The sequence below is a fragment of the Bactrocera tryoni genome, chromosome 5, assembly GCF_016617805.1.
Source record: "Bactrocera tryoni isolate S06 chromosome 5, CSIRO_BtryS06_freeze2, whole genome shotgun sequence".
NCBI classification, from domain to species: Eukaryota; Metazoa; Arthropoda; class Insecta; order Diptera; family Tephritidae; genus Bactrocera; species Bactrocera tryoni.
The window spans coordinates 40,874,687-40,896,536 of NC_052503.1; the positions used below are offsets into that span (position 1 = coordinate 40,874,687).

Genomic DNA, 21,850 nt, shown 5'->3' on the forward strand with positions numbered 1-21,850 from the left:
CCGCAATGGTTCAAAAGCACAGACGCGAGCCAGTGCCGGCCACAGTCTCGCCGCGTTCTTCAAACGGAAGTGATCGGTCGCTCATTGCATTGTGTTGGACGGAGTAAACACGACAATCGAATTATAATTGCTGGAGTTTAAGTGGTTTCGGATTACCTTTCATTGGATTACATACACAAAAGGATACATACATGTGTGCTGGCCATTCTATACATATATCCATATGTACATATTGGATTATGGAGCGTGTGTTGTGAATGAAAATTTGAATTTATTATGAAAGTGCGATTCGATCCTTGTGACAGCATAGTAACATGATACACTCGCATTTTAACATGCAATGAACAAGTTTAACAATCATATTTTTATTATGCTATCAAAATGAGTTGTGGTGTCGTGAAATGTGCACAAAAAAGTGAGAATTGAAAAAAATTGTTATAAAAAAATAAATGTTATAAAGTGACGTTAAAGAAGCAAAAATTGGAGAGTGGCGGAAAATAATACCAAATTCATAAATATAGCTATATATATGCAAAATATACCATACATATATATACATATATTCGTGCCGAACAGTGGGTGCGACTACTCCATAAATAAATAAATAACAAAATAAATAAAGTTCCTATTGTGCCCCAATTGATGGATACCGTTATAACATAATATAAACTGTGCTACAATAATGGCAAAAACGAAATTATTTGCCGATGGTAGGTGTAAAATCATAATAATTTAATCGAAATTAAGCGAAGTATGGGGTATGCCCAAGGATATAATTCATAATTCCGCATTGTGCAGTGTTGTGCATAATTCTAAAGAGCTGTTTAAATGTTTTATGTATGCATGTGCATATGTGAATAAAAGTAAATAAAATGGAATTTGCTCCACTGAGTTAAAATGCAATTTTGAAGAGTTTGTGAAGTGTACTCCACCAAATCAGTCTTTAACGTCTGATCAAATTTGACCCGGACTGTTCCACTAAAGTTTGGTCTCCAAATGTCAATAAGTGTGTGTTTGACAGTTGTTTCTTTAGGAAGCGAAAAGTTTGTAATCGTCCTTACCGTCTGATCAAATTTGACCCGGACTGTTCGACTAAAATTTGATCTGCCAATGTCAATTAGTGTGTGTTTGGCAGCTGTTTCTTTAAGACGTGAAAAATTTGTGACCGTCTTTACCGTCTAATCAAATTTGACCCGGACTGTTCTACTAAAGTTTGGTCTCCAAATGTCAATAAGTATGTGTTTGACAGTTGTTTCTTTAGGAAGCGAAAAGTTTGTAATCGTCCTTACCGTCTGATCAAATTTGACCCGGACTGTTCGACTAAAATTTGATCTGCCAATGTCAATTAGTGTGTGTTTGGCAGCTGTTTCTTTAAGACGTGAAAAATTTGTGACCGTCTTTACCGTCTGATCATATTTGACCCGGACTGTTCGACTAAAATTTGATCTGCAAATATCAATTAGTGTGTCCTTGTCCGCTGTTTCTTTAGGATGCGAAAAGTTTGTGAGGCGATTTAATCATGGAAAAAGAACTTTACAACGAGTTTGTTTGAAATTTTGAAAATATATGAGTGGCAAAAAGCATTCAGTAAAGGCCGTGAAATCATCGCAAACTAGCCTCATGCGAGTTGTCCAACCATCTCTCTTAATGACTTAATCGAAAAAAAAATCTCTTAATGACTTAGGAAAAAAGTCAGAGAGCTAGCAGAGGATTTCAACAAGTCTTTTCTACGCAACACATTTTTTTTTAATGTTTTGGGTATGAAGCGTGTCAATGTAAGATTTGAATCTTTTGCAAAAATGACAATGAGTAGCGGTCGCAAAAGAGATGCTTGATAACGCTTGACAGCTCAGAACCCTACTTTCAGCAAACGCATTATTACTGGTGTCGAGTTTTTAAAATTGAAATGACCTTGATCTTTTACCAACATCGAAAAATTATGTCACTGTTAGGTCATATAGCTCCATAAATTGAGCTTTGTGGCCAAACTCTGGGCTCAATCGTCTGATTCTTGCATTTCGTCGATTTATTTATATATGTGGCTAAACCATCCAGCCATAGACGAACTACGAACGGATTTAGGATTTCCCATATTTCACTAGATGAATGCTTTTCGTGCAATAGCTTTTTGAAAACCTAACTCATCTATCAACTGCACTATTGACCTTCACCATATCTTGTTTAGAGCTAATGATTATTTCTTTTAACGGGCAGTTTAAGTTCAGCAATCCGAATCGCCATTTCCTGCCTGGCGTTGGGAATCCACAGCAGCGGAAAATGTCATCCCAATATGTACCTTGTGAATAACACTACGTTCCTTTTAATTCAACGTCCTCCTTCTTCGTCGAGACGAGTTGAATTCCAATTGAGGATTGCAGAATTGCTCTCTCAACGGTTACAACTGCCTGATAGCCTGACTGCTTCTTCTTGCAATTGCGGGGCAATCTAGGAGTATGTGCTCTGATGTCTCTGCTTCTTGGTCGCAAAAGCGACATTGGTTTGTAAAACAATACCTTATTTTATACAGAAGACACCGCATCTTGCAGTGAACTGCGTAGATTTCCACAAGCTGCCTTAATTTGTTTCTGGGAAGGATGGTTGGGTTCTTGAGCCGTTTTGTATCGTATTCTCTCAGAAACAACTTTCGTCAGTCTAGGCATTTGTTGTCAGTATTGACTTCTATTGGCCTTTTCCTCTTCTTAAAGCTCCTCTCGTAAAGTGTGGGGGTCCACAGCGAAAAACGGTTTCGGTCTTGCCGGACTGGTTGCCATCGCTTCTTTCACCATTAGATCGGCTAGCTCATTTCTATTGATTCCTCTATGTCCAGGAATCCACCCTAGTAGGATACTGTTTTTAATAGAAACCCTGTTAAGCACTCCATTATAATTGTTGATTTGATTTCAATGGATGAGATTGCCTGAAGTGCCGCTTGACTATTACTGAGTGTGAAAATTCGATCTCCGTGATAGTTCCTCTATAGAATGATCTCTACACATCTGTTAATGGCATAGGTTTCAGTTTGAAAAATGCTTGGAAGCCGTTTGACACGTAGTTCCACTATGCCAGCTGTAATTTAATCTGCTGTTTTCTAGCTGTCTGGGTTGTTTCTTCGATTTCAGTTTCATCTAAAATCCAAGTTACTTTTTCTGTGATACTGGAAGTTAATTCTTTTGATAAAGTGGATTACGAAGGTACTCCTGAATCCCTTTTCATAGTAGATTTCCTTAGCAATATCATCTCTTGAAAAGGGTGCCATCGGAAGGCTTCCCCAATGGTCCTTGCCATGTCCTCAAAAGCCTTTTTTATGTCAAAAAGCCGCATAATATTACTTCTCCCTTTACAAAAGCATTCACAAAGTCGGCGATTACACTGTACAGAGCTCTGTCTGTACGCTTGTTGGTTCGGATGCGGTGGATTTTTTTTAGAACAGTTGTCCTGATGTGGTGATCAACTAGCTTCTCCATACCCTTTAGTAGGAAGTCGGTACGAAGATGAGTGCTCCATTTTCTTCGGAAATAAACTTGTGCAAGGCTGTTCCTCATTAGTTTTACTAGGCGCGTCAGAATAATCTCTTCTCCCTTCTGGAGTAAAACTGCAAAAATCTCGTCCGCACGTACCGCTTTCAACTTGGTAAACGTGCTGATAACATAACTTGCCGAGTTGTTTGTAAAAATACTCCTAGCCACTCTCCAGTCCTGGGCCTGGTCTATTATCAGTGGTTGTGAACCTTGTGTAAAACTTCCTGAAGTTGTTGTAAATAGTAAAGCTCCCACTAGTCTGCGTACTGATTTCCTTATTGTCGAAAGTTTATTTAATACATACTATAATGATTTTCGTTCCTCTAGTAGAGTTTTTGCCGAATATGTCGGTCAGTTATACTCACAAAAATTTATGGAAACTTGATCCCGAGTATATTTGAGTACTGTGTTAATGTAATCAGCCCAGACCTCCAACTATTCCCAATATAACCGAAATAGGGAATTTGAGGTTTCCGCTGGACTCTAAATCGTTTACCTCGGTCAATATGTGTGATATTTTAATGATTTTAAATAAGAAACGTAGTCGGAGTTTAAATGAAAACGGTCTATACGACAGTCGAAACACCATATCTTTAATATTATGATTTCCGTTTCCTGGTATATTCACTATATAAAATATATCTCCTTTGGGTTGATTTTATACCACATATATCTAACTTCAGTAAATTATTTTGTTTTCACTTTGCAATAAGAATAAACGTTTTGTTTGCTTCCACTTTAATAAAATAATTTTTTTACCACAGATATTGATGTGTGCGGTCCAAGGTCTCAAAGAAAATGTCTAAAGACACTTCTTTTTCAAATACTCGCCATATCTGGAATGGCATTGTTGGTGGTCTTCATACTCCTAGTCTATCACGCAATAAGGCTTGATAGAGGCGGTAAGTTTTAAAATTCTTGGATGTACATAAATTTATAATGTATGCCTTTCGCGTAGGAAAGCATCCCACTTTTGACACATCGAGTTCGCAACATCAGAAAATACAAAATAATCAGCCCTTCAATCATTTACCTCAAGATGAAGCCGCTAATAGTCCGACATACAACTATGACTATAAAATAACCAATAAGAATGATCGACCTTTATACGTTCAGCGTTCGCACTCTCCAGTTACCTACCATCGACGTCGTAGAACTCTGCCGGACATGTTGGATCCTTTATTTTTAGAGCGTGGCCCAAACTTCGATAGACTGTACACAAAAGTGCGAGACAAACGAACGCGTAAGGAGTTGGGTGAATTAGAGAAAGAATACTTTCGTTGTAAAAAGGAGTCAGTAAAGAGTAGCAGTTGTATGGTTTCATTTCTAAAGCTATACAATTTAGCTAAAGAAATCAGTGAGAAAATGGACAAAATGAAAGAGATATTTAACGACAATGAAGAAACGCGTACACAGAGTAAAAGTTCCCATTCTAAAGAGTCCAAAGAACTCGACGAAGATGTTCACAAGGGCGATAACAGCAATGAAGAAATTGCTTCGAAGACGGAGCCCAGCTTAACTACAGTGACGGTTGAAGATGGCTTTGCGCAACGAAATTCTAGTACTAAGGAGGACGAAGAGCAAATTCATTATAGTTGGATTATAGATGGGCAACACGATAATCCTTTAGATAAAGACACTACGAAGGAAAGTACAAATGGAACAACACCAAGTATTTTGCCAAAATCAACCGCGATCAGGGAAGTTTCACCTACTGCCACAGAGAGTACTCAAAGAACTGTGACTTTAAATAAAAATTTGTCTAATAGTACAAATCATGGAACTGAAAGTGCACAGACGGCATTACCGAAGAATCATAATGATACAAGTTTTACGCACACCGAAAATGAATCACACAAAATAAGCTGGATTTTAGATGGTTTTGAAAGTGATAATGAAACAATACACGTGAATAAAACCGTAACCCTGAAAACTACTGCGGAACCATTACAAAAAAACAAAACCACGGAATTTGCCGAGCATACTTCTGTTACAACTCAAGCGACAAAGACGACTGTAGACGATAAACCTGAAAAGATTAGTTGGATAATAGATGGGCATCATGAAGAAGATGAAGAAAAAGAATATAAACCTACAAATACGACACAGTCCAGTTTATCAAAAGATTTAACTTCCAGTATCACAGAAAAAATAACCTGGATTTTAGATGAAACTGAAATCGAAGAAACAACACCCAAAGCTACATCAAGATCCACCATTCAAATAGAAGACAAACCCGATAGGATCAGCTGGATTATTGACGGTAATGATGACAATATTGTAACAGCTTCCACATCAAGGACCACATCGACGTCTACGCGCGATATATTTGAAGAATTGGAAGCGGTTACGGAAGCTGTTGAGAAAGAAGAAGATAAGCTGCGCAAATTGAAATACGACGCAATAATTGAAGAAGAAAACAAATCCTACGAACAATACAAAAATGACACTTCAACCACAACACTTCCACGTGGGCACTCAACACCCTCTTTGGTAATGAACCAAACAGTTTTTCTTACTAATACCACAGGCATTACAATAACTTATGGCGGAGACTGCGTAACAACGCTAAAACCCGACATTGAACATGAAAAAGCACGTATAAGCGGTAACCACCGCTCACATCCTCTGGATTATCCCTCCAGTATAGAGAATATGCTTGACAGCTCTGAGAAACAGCACGGTTTTAAACATATAGAACAAGATATTACTTGGCCAAACATTAAGAACGCTACTCCAACCACAAGCGCTCCGTATGATCCTAAAGTTTGGGAGGAACTATTTCGCAAAACCTCAATGGTACAACATCAGCGGGAAGAATTAATTGATACATTCGAGATAGGAGATATTGACTCTATGATGAAATTTGGTGCCAAACTGAATTCAGCAAACACAAACGCTTTCCAGGGTATGTGCTTATCGCATACATATAACCACTGGTTTTACAGTGTTAACCCAAACATTTTCAGATGCGCAATTCCTTTCGTTGTGTGATCAAGTGGCAAGACGTTTGCACAGCAAGGGTGCTTACACAGTATCTGACTCCTTCACGCCGGCACCGAGCCCGCAATTTACAAGTCGTGGACCAGGAGGCTTTCCAGTTACTGGTGAAACAATGAAGGCCACGGCTCAGTTCCTTTACAATCCCAATTTCGGTATGCCTACCATACCGATATGCTTTTACATAACTCCTGCCAACTTCCGCGTAAGTAATCAGCACCCTATGTGGTCACCAAATTTCCAAGGCATGCCGGTCAGCTATACTAGCGGTCCCATGAGTTTTAATACGCCAAATGGTGTTTTCTTTGTGCCTCAGAACGTTGGTCCAACGGGAAGTTTCTTTGGTCAAACAGGTGGTACGGGCAATGGCGGGTAAGTACTTCATAGCGCACAATGGACCATTGCACTTATTTGTTACTATAGTTAGTGACTTTTTGCAGTCAAAATAATATGGGTAATCTGTTTACGAAGAATGCTGCACCAAGAAAACAGCAACAACAATTCTTCTGCACTTACATGCAAAACAATGCCAATAATGGCCCCAGTGGCGCGAGTGGTGGTGGACTTGGTAGCAGTATTAACGCGATGGGATTCTCTAATGGAAGCTTCAAGATGCGTACGAGTGCTCAAAATCTCTCGAGTGATATTATTTACGCCTCCTACACCAATATTCCTGATCATTTGGGTCATGTGGATCATTTCCAGTGTCCGTCGCCAGAGCAGACAGGTTGTTATGGGGGCAAAGAGTGTATCCAGAAAAGTGCTTGGTGTGACGGTTATGTGGACTGTTCCGACGGTAGTGATGAGGCAGCTTGTCGTTGCATAGATCGTTTGGCCAGCAAACGTATTTGTGATGGATATGCAGATTGTCCGATGGGTGAAGATGAGCTTGGTTGTTTTGGTTGCTCCGATTTAATATATTCCTGTTACGACAGTCCTGAGGAATATACTGCATTTAATCGGTCGACGGTTTCGATGTGTTATGGTGCAACCGAAAAGTGTGACGGCGTTATGAATTGTCTGAATGGACGAGACGAACTTGAATGCAATATTATTGTCAAAGATGTGTCGGATCATATGGTGAGCCATATTCATTTAGTTCCAAAAATAATTTCCCAACATTTTCTTTACTTTAACCAACAGTCACATGCTGTGTCCAGTTCGAGCGGTTTCCTCTTCCACAATTATCGGGGTGAATGGTATCCTGTCTGCAACAATGCTCAAAAGTGGGCTAATGAAGCCTGTGCTAGTGAAGCCGAACACAGCGCTACACCGAATGTGACTTTCCGTGCGATAACATTACCCGGCCCCTTTATTGAACCTACTTTAGTAGGACAGGCGCACTTTCCTCAGTCTTGTCAGCAACGCGATGTACACGATAATCTCGTGGACCAGGCTGCTTATGTTAATTGCTCATCAACCATGTGTGGTTTTGTGAAGAAGAAATCTGTAAAAGCTTTTCGTCGAAAACGTTCAAGAGCTTTGACAGCATCGCAAACAATGAAGAAGCAACAACAGCGCGGCATATTCAATGGACGCATTGTTGGTGGCAGTTATAGCGCACCAATGCAATGGCCGTTCGTCGTTGCCATATATAGAGATGGCAAATTTCATTGTGGTGGAACAATATATAACGAAAATTGGGTAACTACAAATAATGAATTTAAAATTTTTGAACTACGTTTTTCTGATTAGTGAATATTTTTTTGATTAGTTGATTGCGCAATGCCGGAATCAGATGAGTGTTACATACGAGTGTTGCCAGTATATTTCAGGATTAGAGAAAAAAATATTAATCATCAACTTTCCTGTTTTTAGAAATAGTATCCATTAAGATCCATATACTTTTGCATGCGTTTGAACCAATTACCGTAGCAGTTTTGACATTCTGATTAAGGAAGTGCTCAAAAATGCTGTTGTTTCAGTCAATGTTTGAGAGCTTACATTGCCTTTGTAAGCGCTGTTTCGTCTCTGGAGGTTAGTTTTCCTGATTTCTTGATAAACAACTGGTAAACAAATGTTTGTGTATCACTCGGAATTTACTGTTCTGCGTGCTTCAAGTGGTATGGTTGGGACATGTCCAGTTTAAAAAAAGGGCAACGAATTGTTGGGAAGGAACTTTTTTGGATTCGCTGATCTTGAAACACCCATACTGTCGACTTCTGTTTACTTTGAGGCTAATACCCGTAAATTCACTATCTATCAACCTTCACGAGGCCATTAACATGTTTTGAAGCACCGCTATAATATTTTTTAACATTTCTCTCAACCAATCCACGAGCTTTGAGTGATTGACAAATTGTGTGGAATACAACCTGAACAAATTTGTTTTTAGCAGTCAAATGTTCATACAATGGTCCCACTAAAGCTTAAAGTTGTCTCAATCTCACGAAATGTCATAAGATGATCTTTAAGTATCAGTTTGCGCACAGCGTCAATACTTTCCGGCACAACCACTGATTTTGGACGATCTTCACGAAATTCGTCTTCTATGACGTCGATGGAATTCACCATACCATCGATAAACACTAGTCATTGTTTATCGCCAAAAATTAATCATCTATGCACTGTTACTGAGTTAATCCACGTCTAAATTTAAAAAAATAATCGCTAAAAATAATCACTAAAAATATTCGCGATTTAATTCCATTTTTTTCCCCGAAATGAATATTTGAAGTTACTGTCACCAACACAAATAGCGCTCGTTAGTCAAATTGTTCTGAGTATGTATAACATTAAAAATTACAAATTTTACGATAAAGTTGTGAGTTGCCAGACTGCAACACTAGGGTTGTCAAATTTCAAAATATATAAAGCAACATAAACTGAAGTATTTGAGTTGGGTTTATTGTATCGTTTTACTCAATATTTTCTTTAAAAGTTTTGAAAACACTGCTTTGATCGTGAAGTTAGGTAATGGCTTCGAAGGCCTTGTGCACACAGTTTCGTTGGTTCCATTTGATTTTTTAATACTTCATCTAACATCATTATCTTTTTTTGTGTCTACGCCCCAAATATTTTTTATTCATTGATCTGGGCTCAGAACCTCGTCCTTAATTAAAAGCAAATGAGTTTATAAAACTTTAAAATTTAATAAATTTTTTTTTTCAAAGTTCATCCAAGTGGCCGTTTTTGGAAAAATGAACGATATTTATCGATATTCGAAATTCTTATACTTCTTAGGAACAATCACCGATATCCAATGCACTGTTTTGAAAATAGCGGTTCAATGGTTTCCTAGTTTATAAGGTTGGGATCGGAGTATTTCGATGTAAATACCTTCTAGGTTCAATATTATGATAAATGAACTTGATTTAGATGGGAATATATGTGAACTATGTATAGATTAGGTTAATCTGGTAGGACAATGAGCAACGCATAGACCAGTGTCCTTTGCGATACCACATGGAGTTCAGTTGTTAAGTCCAAATGTTAACATACTCTGCGACCTCACTATCGATATCTTCTCTACTCTATCATACCGTGGGTACTCCAGATGCTTACAGCGTAGTCTTGTCAATGTGGGGCTAGAGCACAAGAGATGCTCCATTCTTTCCCCCATCCTGCGGGCGTGTGTCGCCACCAGACAGTGATCAGTTAGTGTTCCCATCATGTTCCTACATTCACTACTATCTAATATCTACCGTTTTGCACATGACCTTTGCAGTTTTGTACTCAGGTGGCTTGTTCCATCAGGTTTTGATTTTCTTTACCATGCCTCTTTCGAGATCGTCGTATAGACAATGTATGGGTTTACTAATGTTGACCACGTTTTTGGAGATGACTATTATTGGCAATCTCGTTCAATATTTCATTGCGCTCGACGCCTTTGTGACCTGGCACCCAGCAGAAGTTAAGTTGCTTGCTTCTGGTAAGACTGCTTCCTAAGACTTTTCTGGCCGATATGCGACACGAGGTTACTGCCTTGATTGCTGCTTGGCTTTCTACGTAGATGTTTACTCTGGAATTGGCTGTAGGTGCATTAGAGACCAGCTCCGCGACTTTCGCAATAGCAAAGATCTCAGCTTGAAATATACTGCAGTGGTCCGGCAACTTAAAAGGTTGTCTTATGCTTAACTCTGTACAGTATATTTCCGCACAGACTCCATCTTCGATTTTCAAGCCATCGCTATAACAGTAACATAACATATCTTACTTCGAACCTTCTTTCCCAGTTGAAAAGTGGGACCATGTCATCGGTGTTTGCCCAACCGCCATTGCCCACCGAACTATGTCCGAAGGTTCTATGTGTAAATTCTCCTGCAGCCAATAGTCGTCGCGCCGATTTTGCTGCGCAGTTTTCAGCGAAGAGGTTTATAGGTGGCAAATTTAGTACCAGCTCCCGTTATGCACGGCGCACCGAGCCTCTGAACCTACCTGTCTACCTACCTACCCTACTAAGTATAAATGCTAGCATATATATTTCTGATCTAGCATTGCTTTGAATGTTTTTGGAACATTTTAAAAAAATCCTTGAATTATAAAAAAATTTTCTCCAGATTCATACCAACACCATTCACATTGCGACGAAACCAGTTTGTTTTTTATCGTCGAATCTTCGTATTAGTTTAGACTTGTTTGCGGGATTGAGCTCATAATATTATTTATTTCTTCTCGATTTTATCTGTGACAATTTTTTGGAATATCTGTAACATATCATAAGCTCCTTATATCTGATATTGGTTAATAATTTTTGTATTATTGATACATATACTATATATGTACATGTGTAAATATAATAATTTTCATTCATAGATTCTTAGTGCCGCGCACTGTGTGATAAACTACCATAAATATTATTATGAAATTTATGCTGGATTGTTACGACGAACGAGCTTTTCGAGCTCTACTCAAATCCGTGCAGTGTCTCATATAACTGTGCATCAGGCATATGAAAGGCGTAGCATGCGAAACGATCTTTCCCTTCTACGCATGAGCGAACCACTGAATTTTAATCGTTGGGTGAAGCCGATATGCTTACCCGATATGGGTCGAACTACTGTTGGCGAAGATTGGATATGGGGACCCGAAGAGAACACTTTATGTACGGTTGTGGGTTGGGGCGCTGTGCGTGAAAAAGGACCTGGAAGTAAGCACAACGTGAAATAGTAGTCGACAATTTATTGAAGTCATAAATTCTTTGGCTCTAGGTGATCAATTACGCGAGGTTGTGGTGCCAATACGGAAGCAGTGTAAAGAGCTAGACGACAGGCGGTCTGAAGATGTTTGTGCTGGTGATTCTGGTGGTGGGCGCGATGCCTGTCAGGGTGATTCCGGCGGTCCTTTGTTCTGCCGCAGTGCTAACAATTCGGAGGAGTGGTATTTGGCCGGAGTTGTCAGCCATGGAAATGGTTGTGCGCGCCCTGATGAATTCGGCGCATACACACGCGTTGCGCTCTACTTGGATTGGATCGAAATGGCGACACAATTTCTAGCGAAACTTCGGCCCCGTTTAACTTGCCCCGGTTACACTTGTGTGTGGGGAGGAAAGCGCTGTATACCTAAAAAGCAACGTTGCGATCGTGTTGTGCACTGTTTAGGTGGTGAAGATGAGGTGGGCTGCACTTACAATTTCATTCCAGATATGGTCGGTAGTAGCATAAATGCTACAGCAACAACTGAAAGTGATTATTATCCCGAAAATGTGGTAACACTTCCATACTGCAAAGCAGCGGACACAGAACGCCAGGCTCGCGTAGAGTCCGAAGAAAATGAGGATGGTACAACGGTATTCACAACAGAAGCCCCAACAAATATTTCAGAAACAACTAAAACTGATAGAGTAAACTCCACTGAGTCTGGTATGACTGAAATAACTACAACAGAGTCTAGTATGGAAGAGACCACTACCAAAGAAACAAGTACTTCTGAAGTTAACAGCACCAAGCTAACAACTAGCGAAATCAGTACCACAGAGTCCACTACCGAAAGCGAAAACACACTTTGGACAGCGGCAGACACTACTATTACCACGCCCAGCACGACGGAAATTATTACGACTATTACGGTTGTGAATACAACAGAAATAAGTACAACAGTTAGAACTGAAACAACAGAAACCAGCACGACGGAGACCACAACTGAAACTTCGACGTCCTCTGAAATCACAACACAATCGTTAACGCCATTTGATATTGAAAATTTGGTTACGACTCAGGCAACGGATGCTACGCTTTCTACTACCTCCAAACCAGATACAACACAGACATCGGAAAAAATTACAACTGATGGAACTTTAACTTCGGAAACATCTAATGATTCAACTACGAGGAAACCTAAGAAGTTTAGTAATTCCACTATGCCAGGGAAATTCGTCTGTCAAAGGTGTGTATAATTAGTAATAATATGTATTTCCTGGTATAGGTATACATTTATGTTGTGGGTAATCGATTTTACAATGTGTCGTAATAGGCAGGACCACATTTAGATAAAAGTGCAAACACACTCCTTGGACGAGGTTCATACTCCTCTGAATTCTTCGAAGTTTCATTGAATATATAGTCAAGTATATTCTTATTACTAGCAAGTGGACTGCTAAAAACGCCCTCACCATAATCCTAGCAAGACCGAACTGGTGTTATTCATTACGTCGACAATAGTCGACGGTCATGACATGAGCACGCACGGCCGAACGTCGACTATAGTCGACACCCAGAAATTTAATTTATCTCTACAGTTGCGCAGTATTCGCTCGCATAATTCTAGTTTCGTTAAATTCATCGAGCAACACGGTCCTGTGACGTTTTTATTATCTTATGACAGATCTATCGACGAACGAGGAAGCGCGCGGACGGTGAATGCCGGCCGTGGGCGCTGTACCAAAGTGGTTAACTAAGTAATCCTTTGGCTCTATGAAACCATAGTTAAGCCTATAAAGTTCTACAGAATTTTCGTTTCGTGGAAGCCGCTGGAATAAAGCTACACTCACGAAAAAATTGGCTTTGGAGCGCATCATCTTTCAGAGTAGTGATTATTCACTCCGATAGTAGGGTAGCGACGTTATTTTTGTCTTGAGTTCGCTGGCTGTGAGTTCAAAACAAATGAAGTGATGTCACTTTATCTCTACCGTCTATTACAGGAAACTGTAAGGCTGAAGAGATTACTAGAACAGGAACTTTAGTTTTAATAACTGTGGAATTTGAATTCCTGCGGCTGTCTACTGGACCGTTGGGCCTCAGTCCAAATCAGCAAGCGCTGGTCGGCTACCAGCAGGTGCACAGTCGCAAGGTGCTTCTGGCCCAGGGTAAATCGTATGAGGTCGAGGAAACTCTTCTTTCTCAGAAACGACCACCCTTCAGTGGTTGTAAGATCTGACTGGACACTGCCAGATCGGGATTCAGAAGGTTGAATATCTTACCGGATGCCAGCTGCATTAGCTGTGTGGATGAAGATGACATAAAAACATCTCTTCCTCTTCGAATGCCCTTGTTTCGCCAGATCAAGGCAAAACACTTCAGATGCCTTACTTTTAGACCTTCAGGTGAAATAGAAATAAAACACCTGAGCAGGTTTGTGATAGATTTAGGGCATATTGTCGATAGCTAAAACCAGCTACAGGAGGTTTTTGTTTGGCATCACATTAAGAATCAATAGAAAGTCTTATTGGGTCTAAAATTTTTATAATCCTCCATCTATTATAATTCTCAAATTTTAAATTAACTTTTTTTATTATATATATTTTAGAATACCGCAAATTGTAGAGTTGGCAAATCGATGCGATCGAGTTTTGGATTGCGAAGATGGCACGGATGAGGAGTCCTGCACTTGTCGAGACCATTTGAAAGGATCTCTCAATATACTCATTTGTGATGGAAAGGTTGACTGTGAGGATTTGACCGATGAAGAGAATTGTGGTAAGTACATATACACCTACATATACATATGTGCATGAATATCAGGAAAGCTTCATATGAATATATATTTTAGGTGATTGCAATGACAGTGAGTTCTTGTGTCCACTTTCTAATATTTGTGTGCCGCTGCAAAAACGTTGTGACGATACTATCGACTGTGCCTTTAAAGAAGATGAAAAGGACTGCTGTGAGTAAATGTCATCTTCAGTTATGAAGTTTATATATTTCGATTTTTTTAATTTTAACTTGTTAATATCTCTGCTTCATAGTTGCTTTAACCAATGGAAAGAACATCGTTTTGGACGCCGATAGGCGACCCGTTCTGAATAATGCCGGCATTTTTTCTCGTAATAGTCATGGTAAATGGCGTGTGGTATGCTCTCATGAGATTCCCTTCTCGGAAAAAATTTTCACGACGGCAGAAAATGTATGCGCAGAGCTCGGTTTCAAAAGTCTAAAATTCTACAATACAACTAAATTCATTACACACGACTCCATAGTACCCATACATCCGGATATTCAAAAGAAAACTCAGCATTTGCGTACACACTTCTCCGCCATAGCAGAGGACAATCATCTTTTCTCCAACACTGAACGTCAATTTCGTGTAAACGATCACGCATTCAAGGCGCGCACGCAATTCATAGAACGTGCGCAGGATGAGTGCCTTGGCCTCTTCGTGGAATGTGAAGCCAAAGCTTATAAAGTAGAGCCAATTAAGACTGTAAGTGCGGGAGAGGAAGTATCGCCATCGGGCTTGCCAACATCTGTATTGAAGCCGGATTTAGAAACGCATGGAAAACCGAACGTCTTCGTAACACCGCCATCAACACTTTTTATGGTGAACAAGAAAGATGAAGTGTTCGATAAGTTGGAGGGGTTAATAAAGAGCCGTAAGAATATGACACTTTTGATAGATAATAAATTGCACGAGGCTGTAGAGGAGTTACACTGGCCGTGGGTGGTTGATGTGTACGTTGATGGGCGGCTGTGGTGTGTTGGCGCCTTGGTTGATAAATATTGGGTGTTGGTACACGAGTCTTGTCATTATGGTGTTAGGTGATTACAGTTTTTGTTTTTCAATTCAGTCAAATATGTACTTCAATTCTAACGATCTTTGTAGATTCAATGCCAATTATATAACTGTTCTGTTGGGTGGTAGCAAAACGAAAAGTCGCCGCCACAAAAGCACACACGAACAGATACGACGGGTCGACTGTTTCGAGCAGGTGCCCAAAAGCGATGTGCTGCTGTACCATTTAGAAAAACCCGTGCGTTTTACACACCATGTACTGCCGACATTTTTACCCGACTTGTAAGCTTTGTTAAAATAATTTCTAAATTTATATATAGTATTCAACTATTGCAGTGACAAAGACGCGACTGATGAGTCTTACCAATGCATTGCTATTTTACACGACGAACAGAGCGGCCGTATAAAAGCGGTATCCGCTATTGAAGAACGAAATGATGCTCTATGTAAAGTCTCAGACACATCATGTTTTCGCCTAGTGGAACATAAACCACCAAGAGAATTAATGGGGCTTGGTTTGAGCGATGAGGATTTTGCAAGCTTATCGGAGGAACTAAAAGAAGATTTAGATAAAAACAACGACTCGACGGGGTCGATAATCTCTCGCTTCACAACATGCACACAGTTTGGCAAGAAGAACGTTAGTCGCACAGCTGTCGAACCTGTCGATCAGGGCATTTTGTCATGTCGAAAAACAGATTCCGGCTGGTTCCCATTGGCTTTATTCGACTACAATAATACGAATTGCTACAGTTTTAAGGATTCATTTGCTTTGCGAACTCTAGAAAAGGTTTACGGTGCAATGCAGAAATTAATAGGTCGGTTGGCGAACCAAATACGTACATTGTAATGGTAATTTTATAGTGCTGTTTTTTATATTTTTTACGCCACTTATAGACCAACCGAAATGTGAGCATTCTAACGGCGCACCGGTTTGTAGCACTTTTCGTTGCACGCTCGGTGATTGTTTGGAAGAGGAACAAATTTGTAATGGAATGAACGACTGTCATGATGCAGCTGATGAAGAGAGAGAAATGTGTAGTGGGCGTAAAAAAGGTTGGTGAAATTATTTTTATAGTAAAATATTAAGCACATTAAGGATAACTAGTTAATTGTGTTCTTTCAATCTCTTCGATTAAGAAGGCAACACGAGCAAGCACTGTGACTCTCCAAGACTTAAAGACATACATATATTGTAGAAATTGTACCATTTGCTCTAATTTTGTGCAACCAGGAAAGTTTCCGGAAAGAAAGCTTCTCAGAAAATTTCAGAAGGGGGTATCGTGATTTATTGTTAAATTTTCATTAATTGCCTAAGAGAGATTAGAGTTTAAGACATAAGCATCCGAGTATTTCGAACTGAAGTGGTTTAGACCGACCTGAAAAACTATTGACCAACAACTGCATGGAAAATTTGTCGTGGATTTTAAGATTAAGTGAAACGTTTTGGATGTTATTAGGGGTTAACGCGTAAACCTCACAAACACATGTGCTTAAAGCACTCTGTTCATTGTTGGTTCAAACTGAGGATCCTCTCTGTTCAATATTAACTTTACTGCGAAGTGATCTTTTAGACTATGAAAGTTTAATAGAAGAAGAACTTTCAGAAAATGGATTTAATGAAAGTAATAAGTTTCTTCTTAGTAAGCTAGTCGCAAAGGGCTTACATTATAACTACTTTATCTACTAACTTAAAAATTGGAAAGTGTTAATAAAGGTTGATTCATTTCGAGGTTCCCTACTTTTTTAAAGAAAAACCACAGACACTAAATTTAATGGATAATGTTTATTGTCTATAATTCAAAAGAAATTTATTTAGAAAATATTTCTTGAAGATTATCTCTTTCAAATGTTGGCCGTTGAGTACAATTTTCGATGACTCGTTCGAGCATTTCGACTAGTAACTGGTAAATGACACGAGTGATATTTTGTTCCAAGACCTGAATCGAAGCGGGATTGTCTGCATAGACTTTAGACTTTACATATCTTTTCAAGAAAAAGTCTAACGGTATGATATCACACCATCTCGGTGGCCCAAAACGTGAAATTATCTGCTAACCGAAGAGTTCTTTCAATAAATCCATTAATTGACGCAATGTGCGAAAAGTGGCGCCGTCTTACCGTCAAGTAACTTCACAAGCATCAATACCAGGCAAGGTCGGCATTGACGGTTACGTTCTCACCGGCATCATTTTTGAAGAAATATGGACCGATAATTGCCCACAAACTACACTAAAACGTTGTTTTTTTTTGAATGAAATGGCAGCTCTTGAATCTTTTGAGATTGCTCTTCGTCCCAAATGAGTTAATTTTGCTTATTTACAAACCCATTGAGCTGGAAATGGGCCTAACCGCTGAACAAAATTTGGCTCGAAAATGTCGTAACTTCTTAAAAGTTTTCAAGAGCCCATAGAGCGTTGCGATGTCGCTTGGGAAGGTCGAGTGACTTCAGATTTTGCACGAGCTGTATTTTACACGCTTTCAATTTAAGATCTCGACGTAAAAAACATGAGAACTTGCCACGACTCTCGCGTGATCTTTCAAAAAAAAAATTCCAACTTTTTTTTTGCTTCATATTACATAATATCTTATTTAAATGGAAAAGATCGTGGGGAGTCACAAACTGCAGAGTGTAAAATGTTTATATTAATTAAAATACTGCATGATATTTATTTTTGTAGTTTGCCAACCATCGGAAATGAAATGTAGGTCTTCATACAAGTGCATACCAAAGACGAAATTTTGCGATCACATAGCCGATTGTGATGACATGACTGATGAGCCTACACTTTGTTCCTGTTACACATATCTGCAGTAAGTCTAAATAAATTTGAAGATTATCAATAGCTAATTAATATTCTCAGAGCCACAGATCCAAAGAAAATATGCGATGGCATACGCAACTGCTGGGACAAAAGCGATGAAAGCCCAGCGATTTGTAATTGTACCGCGAATCACTTTCCGTGTGGCGCGTAAGTAATGAATGTTTTAAATTTTAAAATTGCTTTAAATTTACGTTTTACATATATAATATTACTTATGTAATAAAAAAAAAAATTATCATATAATACTGGTTTAAATGCATATCAAGAGAGAGTGAGATTTTCTCTACCCTTTTACATACAAAATACGTAGGTTTAACCGTACAATTTACCATTTCTGATGTATGCGTATTCAGAATGTTTTCACATACATACGTGCGCTATTTGTGTTTTTTACATTTACATAAAACAATGGGTTTTTCAATAGGAACGCTACAAAAGTAAAAGGGACAGTAAATGACGCCATATTTTTCCCGCTCTTTTGACATTTTTCTTCAGTAAGGTTTACTATTTCATTGTGGAAAAATATACGATCCAACAACGAATCGAAATTATTAAAATTTACTACCGAAATTCGAGTCAGTGGCTTCAACTTTAAGAGCGCTTTGTCCAATTTATGGTCGTCATAAACGTCATAATGTATCAGATCAACAATTGAGCGTCTAGTGGATAGTTGCGATTTAATCCACAGGCACAGTACAAAATGTTCCTCTGATAGTAAGATAAAGAAGTGTCCGTAGTGACGAGGATATTGCTGCCGCAAATCAGTCCCTCACACGTCGTTCTCAAGCGTTGGTCATCTTTGTGACGTTGTTTTGGCGAATTTTGCGAAAGACCTTGACCTACATCCTTACAAAATCAAATTGACGTCAGAACTGAAGCCGCTTGACCACCAGAATCGTTGTATTCTGACTGAGCAACAACTTGCATATGATCCGGATTTCAATCGATAAATCCTCTTCAGCGATGAGGTTAATTTCTGGCTGAATGGCATCGCCAATAAGCAAAATATGCGTTATTGGTCAGGCAGAAATCCACACATACTCCATGAGTCACCATTGCATCCCGAAAAAATTACGGTTTGGTGCGGTTTATGGGCCGCCGGCGTCATTGGGTCGTACTTCTTCCGTGATGATTAAGACCGGCGCGTTACTGTGAGTGGGATTCACTACCGCTCAATGATAACCGAATATTTTGGCCCGAATTGGATGGTATGGACATGGACAATATGTGGTTCCAACAGGATGGCGTCACAAGCCACACAGCAAATGTCACAATCGATTTATTGAAAACCAAGTTTGGTGAACGTGTCATTTCACGAAATGGCCCAGTCAATTGGCCGCCTCAGTCGTGCGATTTGACGCCGTTAGACTATTTTTTGTGGGGCTACGTCAAGTCTAGGTCTATGCCAACAAGCCAGCGAGGATTGATGAACTTCGTACGAATATCGAATGTGAAATTGCAGCAGTATCGGCCGATTTTTGCGTGAAAACCGTCGAAAAAAGGGTTCAACGTCTAGATTTGTGCAACAGTGCCCGTGGTGGCCATGCAAAAAGAAATCGATATTAAAAAAACTTTTGTAGCTCTGTTATTGAAAAACCTGTTATTAACCTCGGCTAAAACTTGGAATTTAATCGCGATCAATTTCAAGTTATTATTTTTTACAACTTTCGACATGGATTAACTTATCAAAAGCGCAGGAATGAGCTTCATTCAATTTTTGACAATGAAGCTCAACCACCAGAGTTCATCGATGGTATAGTGAATTTAATCCAAGTCGTAGATCACGAAAAAAACGAATTGCGAGAACTTTCGTACCCACTAATCCACTCGATGGTACATACATACCACACGTACTATGTGGTGTTTCGTGAAAGTATCCGTCAAATGAAGAAATCTAAAAGTTCAAAGAAGGCTTCGAACGAATGCTGGACATATTTAGACTATTTTTTATGGCTGAAATATGATCTTCGTTTCTGCCGAGAAGATTTTTGAAAAATAAAATTGTTATATTTGTTTCAAGTCGGTGAGAATAAAGATCCACACTTTTCCATTTGTTTTATTAGTCTCCTATACTGTGTTGATTTATGATTAATTGAAAATCATTAATTTTTCAGTTCATCAAAGGAGTGTGTGCCACGTGACTTCGTTTGCGATAAAGAGCCTGACTGTCCAAATGGCGAAGATGAGAAATATTGCGTAGGTCTCGAATTCCCGCAAGAGATAATAACGCATAAGGTCGGCTTTACTAAGCCACCGCAACTGTAAGCAACGATTAATACCAAGGATTTTTATATAATTTTCTACTTCTCTGTTTTTCTCTCTCTCGTTCTCAATACTTAGCAAGCACAAGCAATTACCACAGTTCGGTCAGGTAATCGAGCAATCCTATGGCGTTTGGCATACAAAATGCTTTTCACGTAACAGTCCACCAGATGTGAAAGAGGTGCGGCAAATATGTAAAAAGCTTGGTTTCAGCCCCTACAAACAGCCAAGTTATCGCATAATTGATGATGCAGTCAAGGAGGTGGTCTCGACAAATGAGTGGCCCGATCAACGAGGACGCAGCTTCGGCGATGACGAAGAGTCACCTTTAGCCGAACGTTATCGTAGTGCCACTAAAGCGGTAGTGGTGAGTAAATTCTCACCACTGAGCCTTAACGAAGAGTTGACGCTATTCCTGAAGCCCAGCAGACCCATCGCTGAGGTGGCGCACTGGAATGCGACCGACTCTGACAAGTGTTATAGGCTAGAAATAAAATGTATGTAGTTGCTTAATATTATCTAATGTAGCAATTTAGAGGGCGTATATTTATTTTTTGAAATGTTAGCTTTCAAATTAGTTTAGATTTAGGAAAATTTTTGTACTTTTGTAAAAAATTAAAATAAAAATGAAATTTGAGACTTCTCTTTACTCACCTACGATTGGGGCCCAACGGTATGCTGATGTTGTTGTAACGGGTACCTAATCCTCGTTAGGATGATAAGGATAAGATAATAATCGAGGTCATCCAACGGTAGGCCCAGGAAACATGCTGTTTCGACGGGGTCGGACCATAGGGAGAAGGGTGTCGGATGTGTGAGGTTAGCAGGGCATGCAAAGAAGTGGTTGGTGTCATTCGGGCACTCATTGCACGCTGGACATATGTTTGATATGTCAGGGTCGATTTTGCATAAGGAGGAGTTTAACCTGCTACAGTATCCAAAACGAAGCTATCCAAAGGTCACTCTCGATTGTCGTGGCAACTCGAGCGGTTCGTCTGCAATGGGTGGTGGTACGCCATTCTATGTGAGGGAGTCGGAGAAGGTGTTAATGGCTCCACTGTGGATGGCGGTCAGTGCATGTCTGAAGTTTGTTGCATCCGAAGTCTAGTTGGCTTTGACAAATGACCTCAATGCTTTTAGGAGGCAGTTCCGCTCCATGCAGGTGACTGCAGAGATGATTTCTACGAAAGCACCCCAGGAGAAAGTGTTTGGAGAGGAATTTATTATGCTTAACTGGGAGCATATGGACCTCACTGTGAAGATGTTCGATGGAAGACATCAAGAGGTCGATAGGACTCCCCTTTGTTTTCCACACATTGGGTATTTGAAGAGTGGTCGGCGGCAGGGTGAAGACCTTGG

General features: G+C 39.5%; 1 protein-coding gene across 1 annotated transcript; it reads left to right on the top strand.

Moving 5' to 3' along the window:
* Positions 1 to 65: 65 nt before the first annotated feature.
* LOC120777446 (serine protease nudel) lies at positions 66 to 21,123 on the top strand. The gene is made up of 18 exons (XM_040108761.1): positions 66 to 710; positions 4,283 to 4,420; positions 4,477 to 6,426; positions 6,488 to 6,890; positions 6,959 to 7,598; positions 7,662 to 8,162; positions 11,274 to 11,607; positions 11,669 to 12,842; positions 14,202 to 14,371; positions 14,445 to 14,558; positions 14,641 to 15,430; positions 15,495 to 15,686; positions 15,741 to 16,222; positions 16,302 to 16,460; positions 18,086 to 18,218; positions 18,269 to 18,376; positions 20,344 to 20,490; positions 20,570 to 21,123. Exons 1-18 carry the CDS (start codon positions 683 to 685, stop codon positions 20,994 to 20,996), a joined length of 7,890 nt encoding a protein of 2,629 aa, XP_039964695.1. The 5' UTR covers positions 66 to 682; the 3' UTR covers positions 20,997 to 21,123.
* Positions 21,124 to 21,850: the final 727 nt, after the last annotated feature.

What these genes read in the sequence shown, in the direction of transcription:
- LOC120777446 (XM_040108761.1), top strand. Translation starts at nt 683, where the DNA reads ATGGCAAAAACGAAATTATTTGCCGATG. An exon ending in AACGAAATTATTTGCCGATG is followed by an intron (nt 711 to 4,282) that starts GTAGGTGTAAAA and finishes TTTTTACCACAG; the next exon opens with ATATTGATGTGTGCGGTCCA. An exon ending in AATCACTTTCCGTGTGGCGC is followed by an intron (nt 18,377 to 20,343) that starts GTAAGTAATGAA and finishes TTAATTTTTCAG; the next exon opens with TTCATCAAAGGAGTGTGTGC.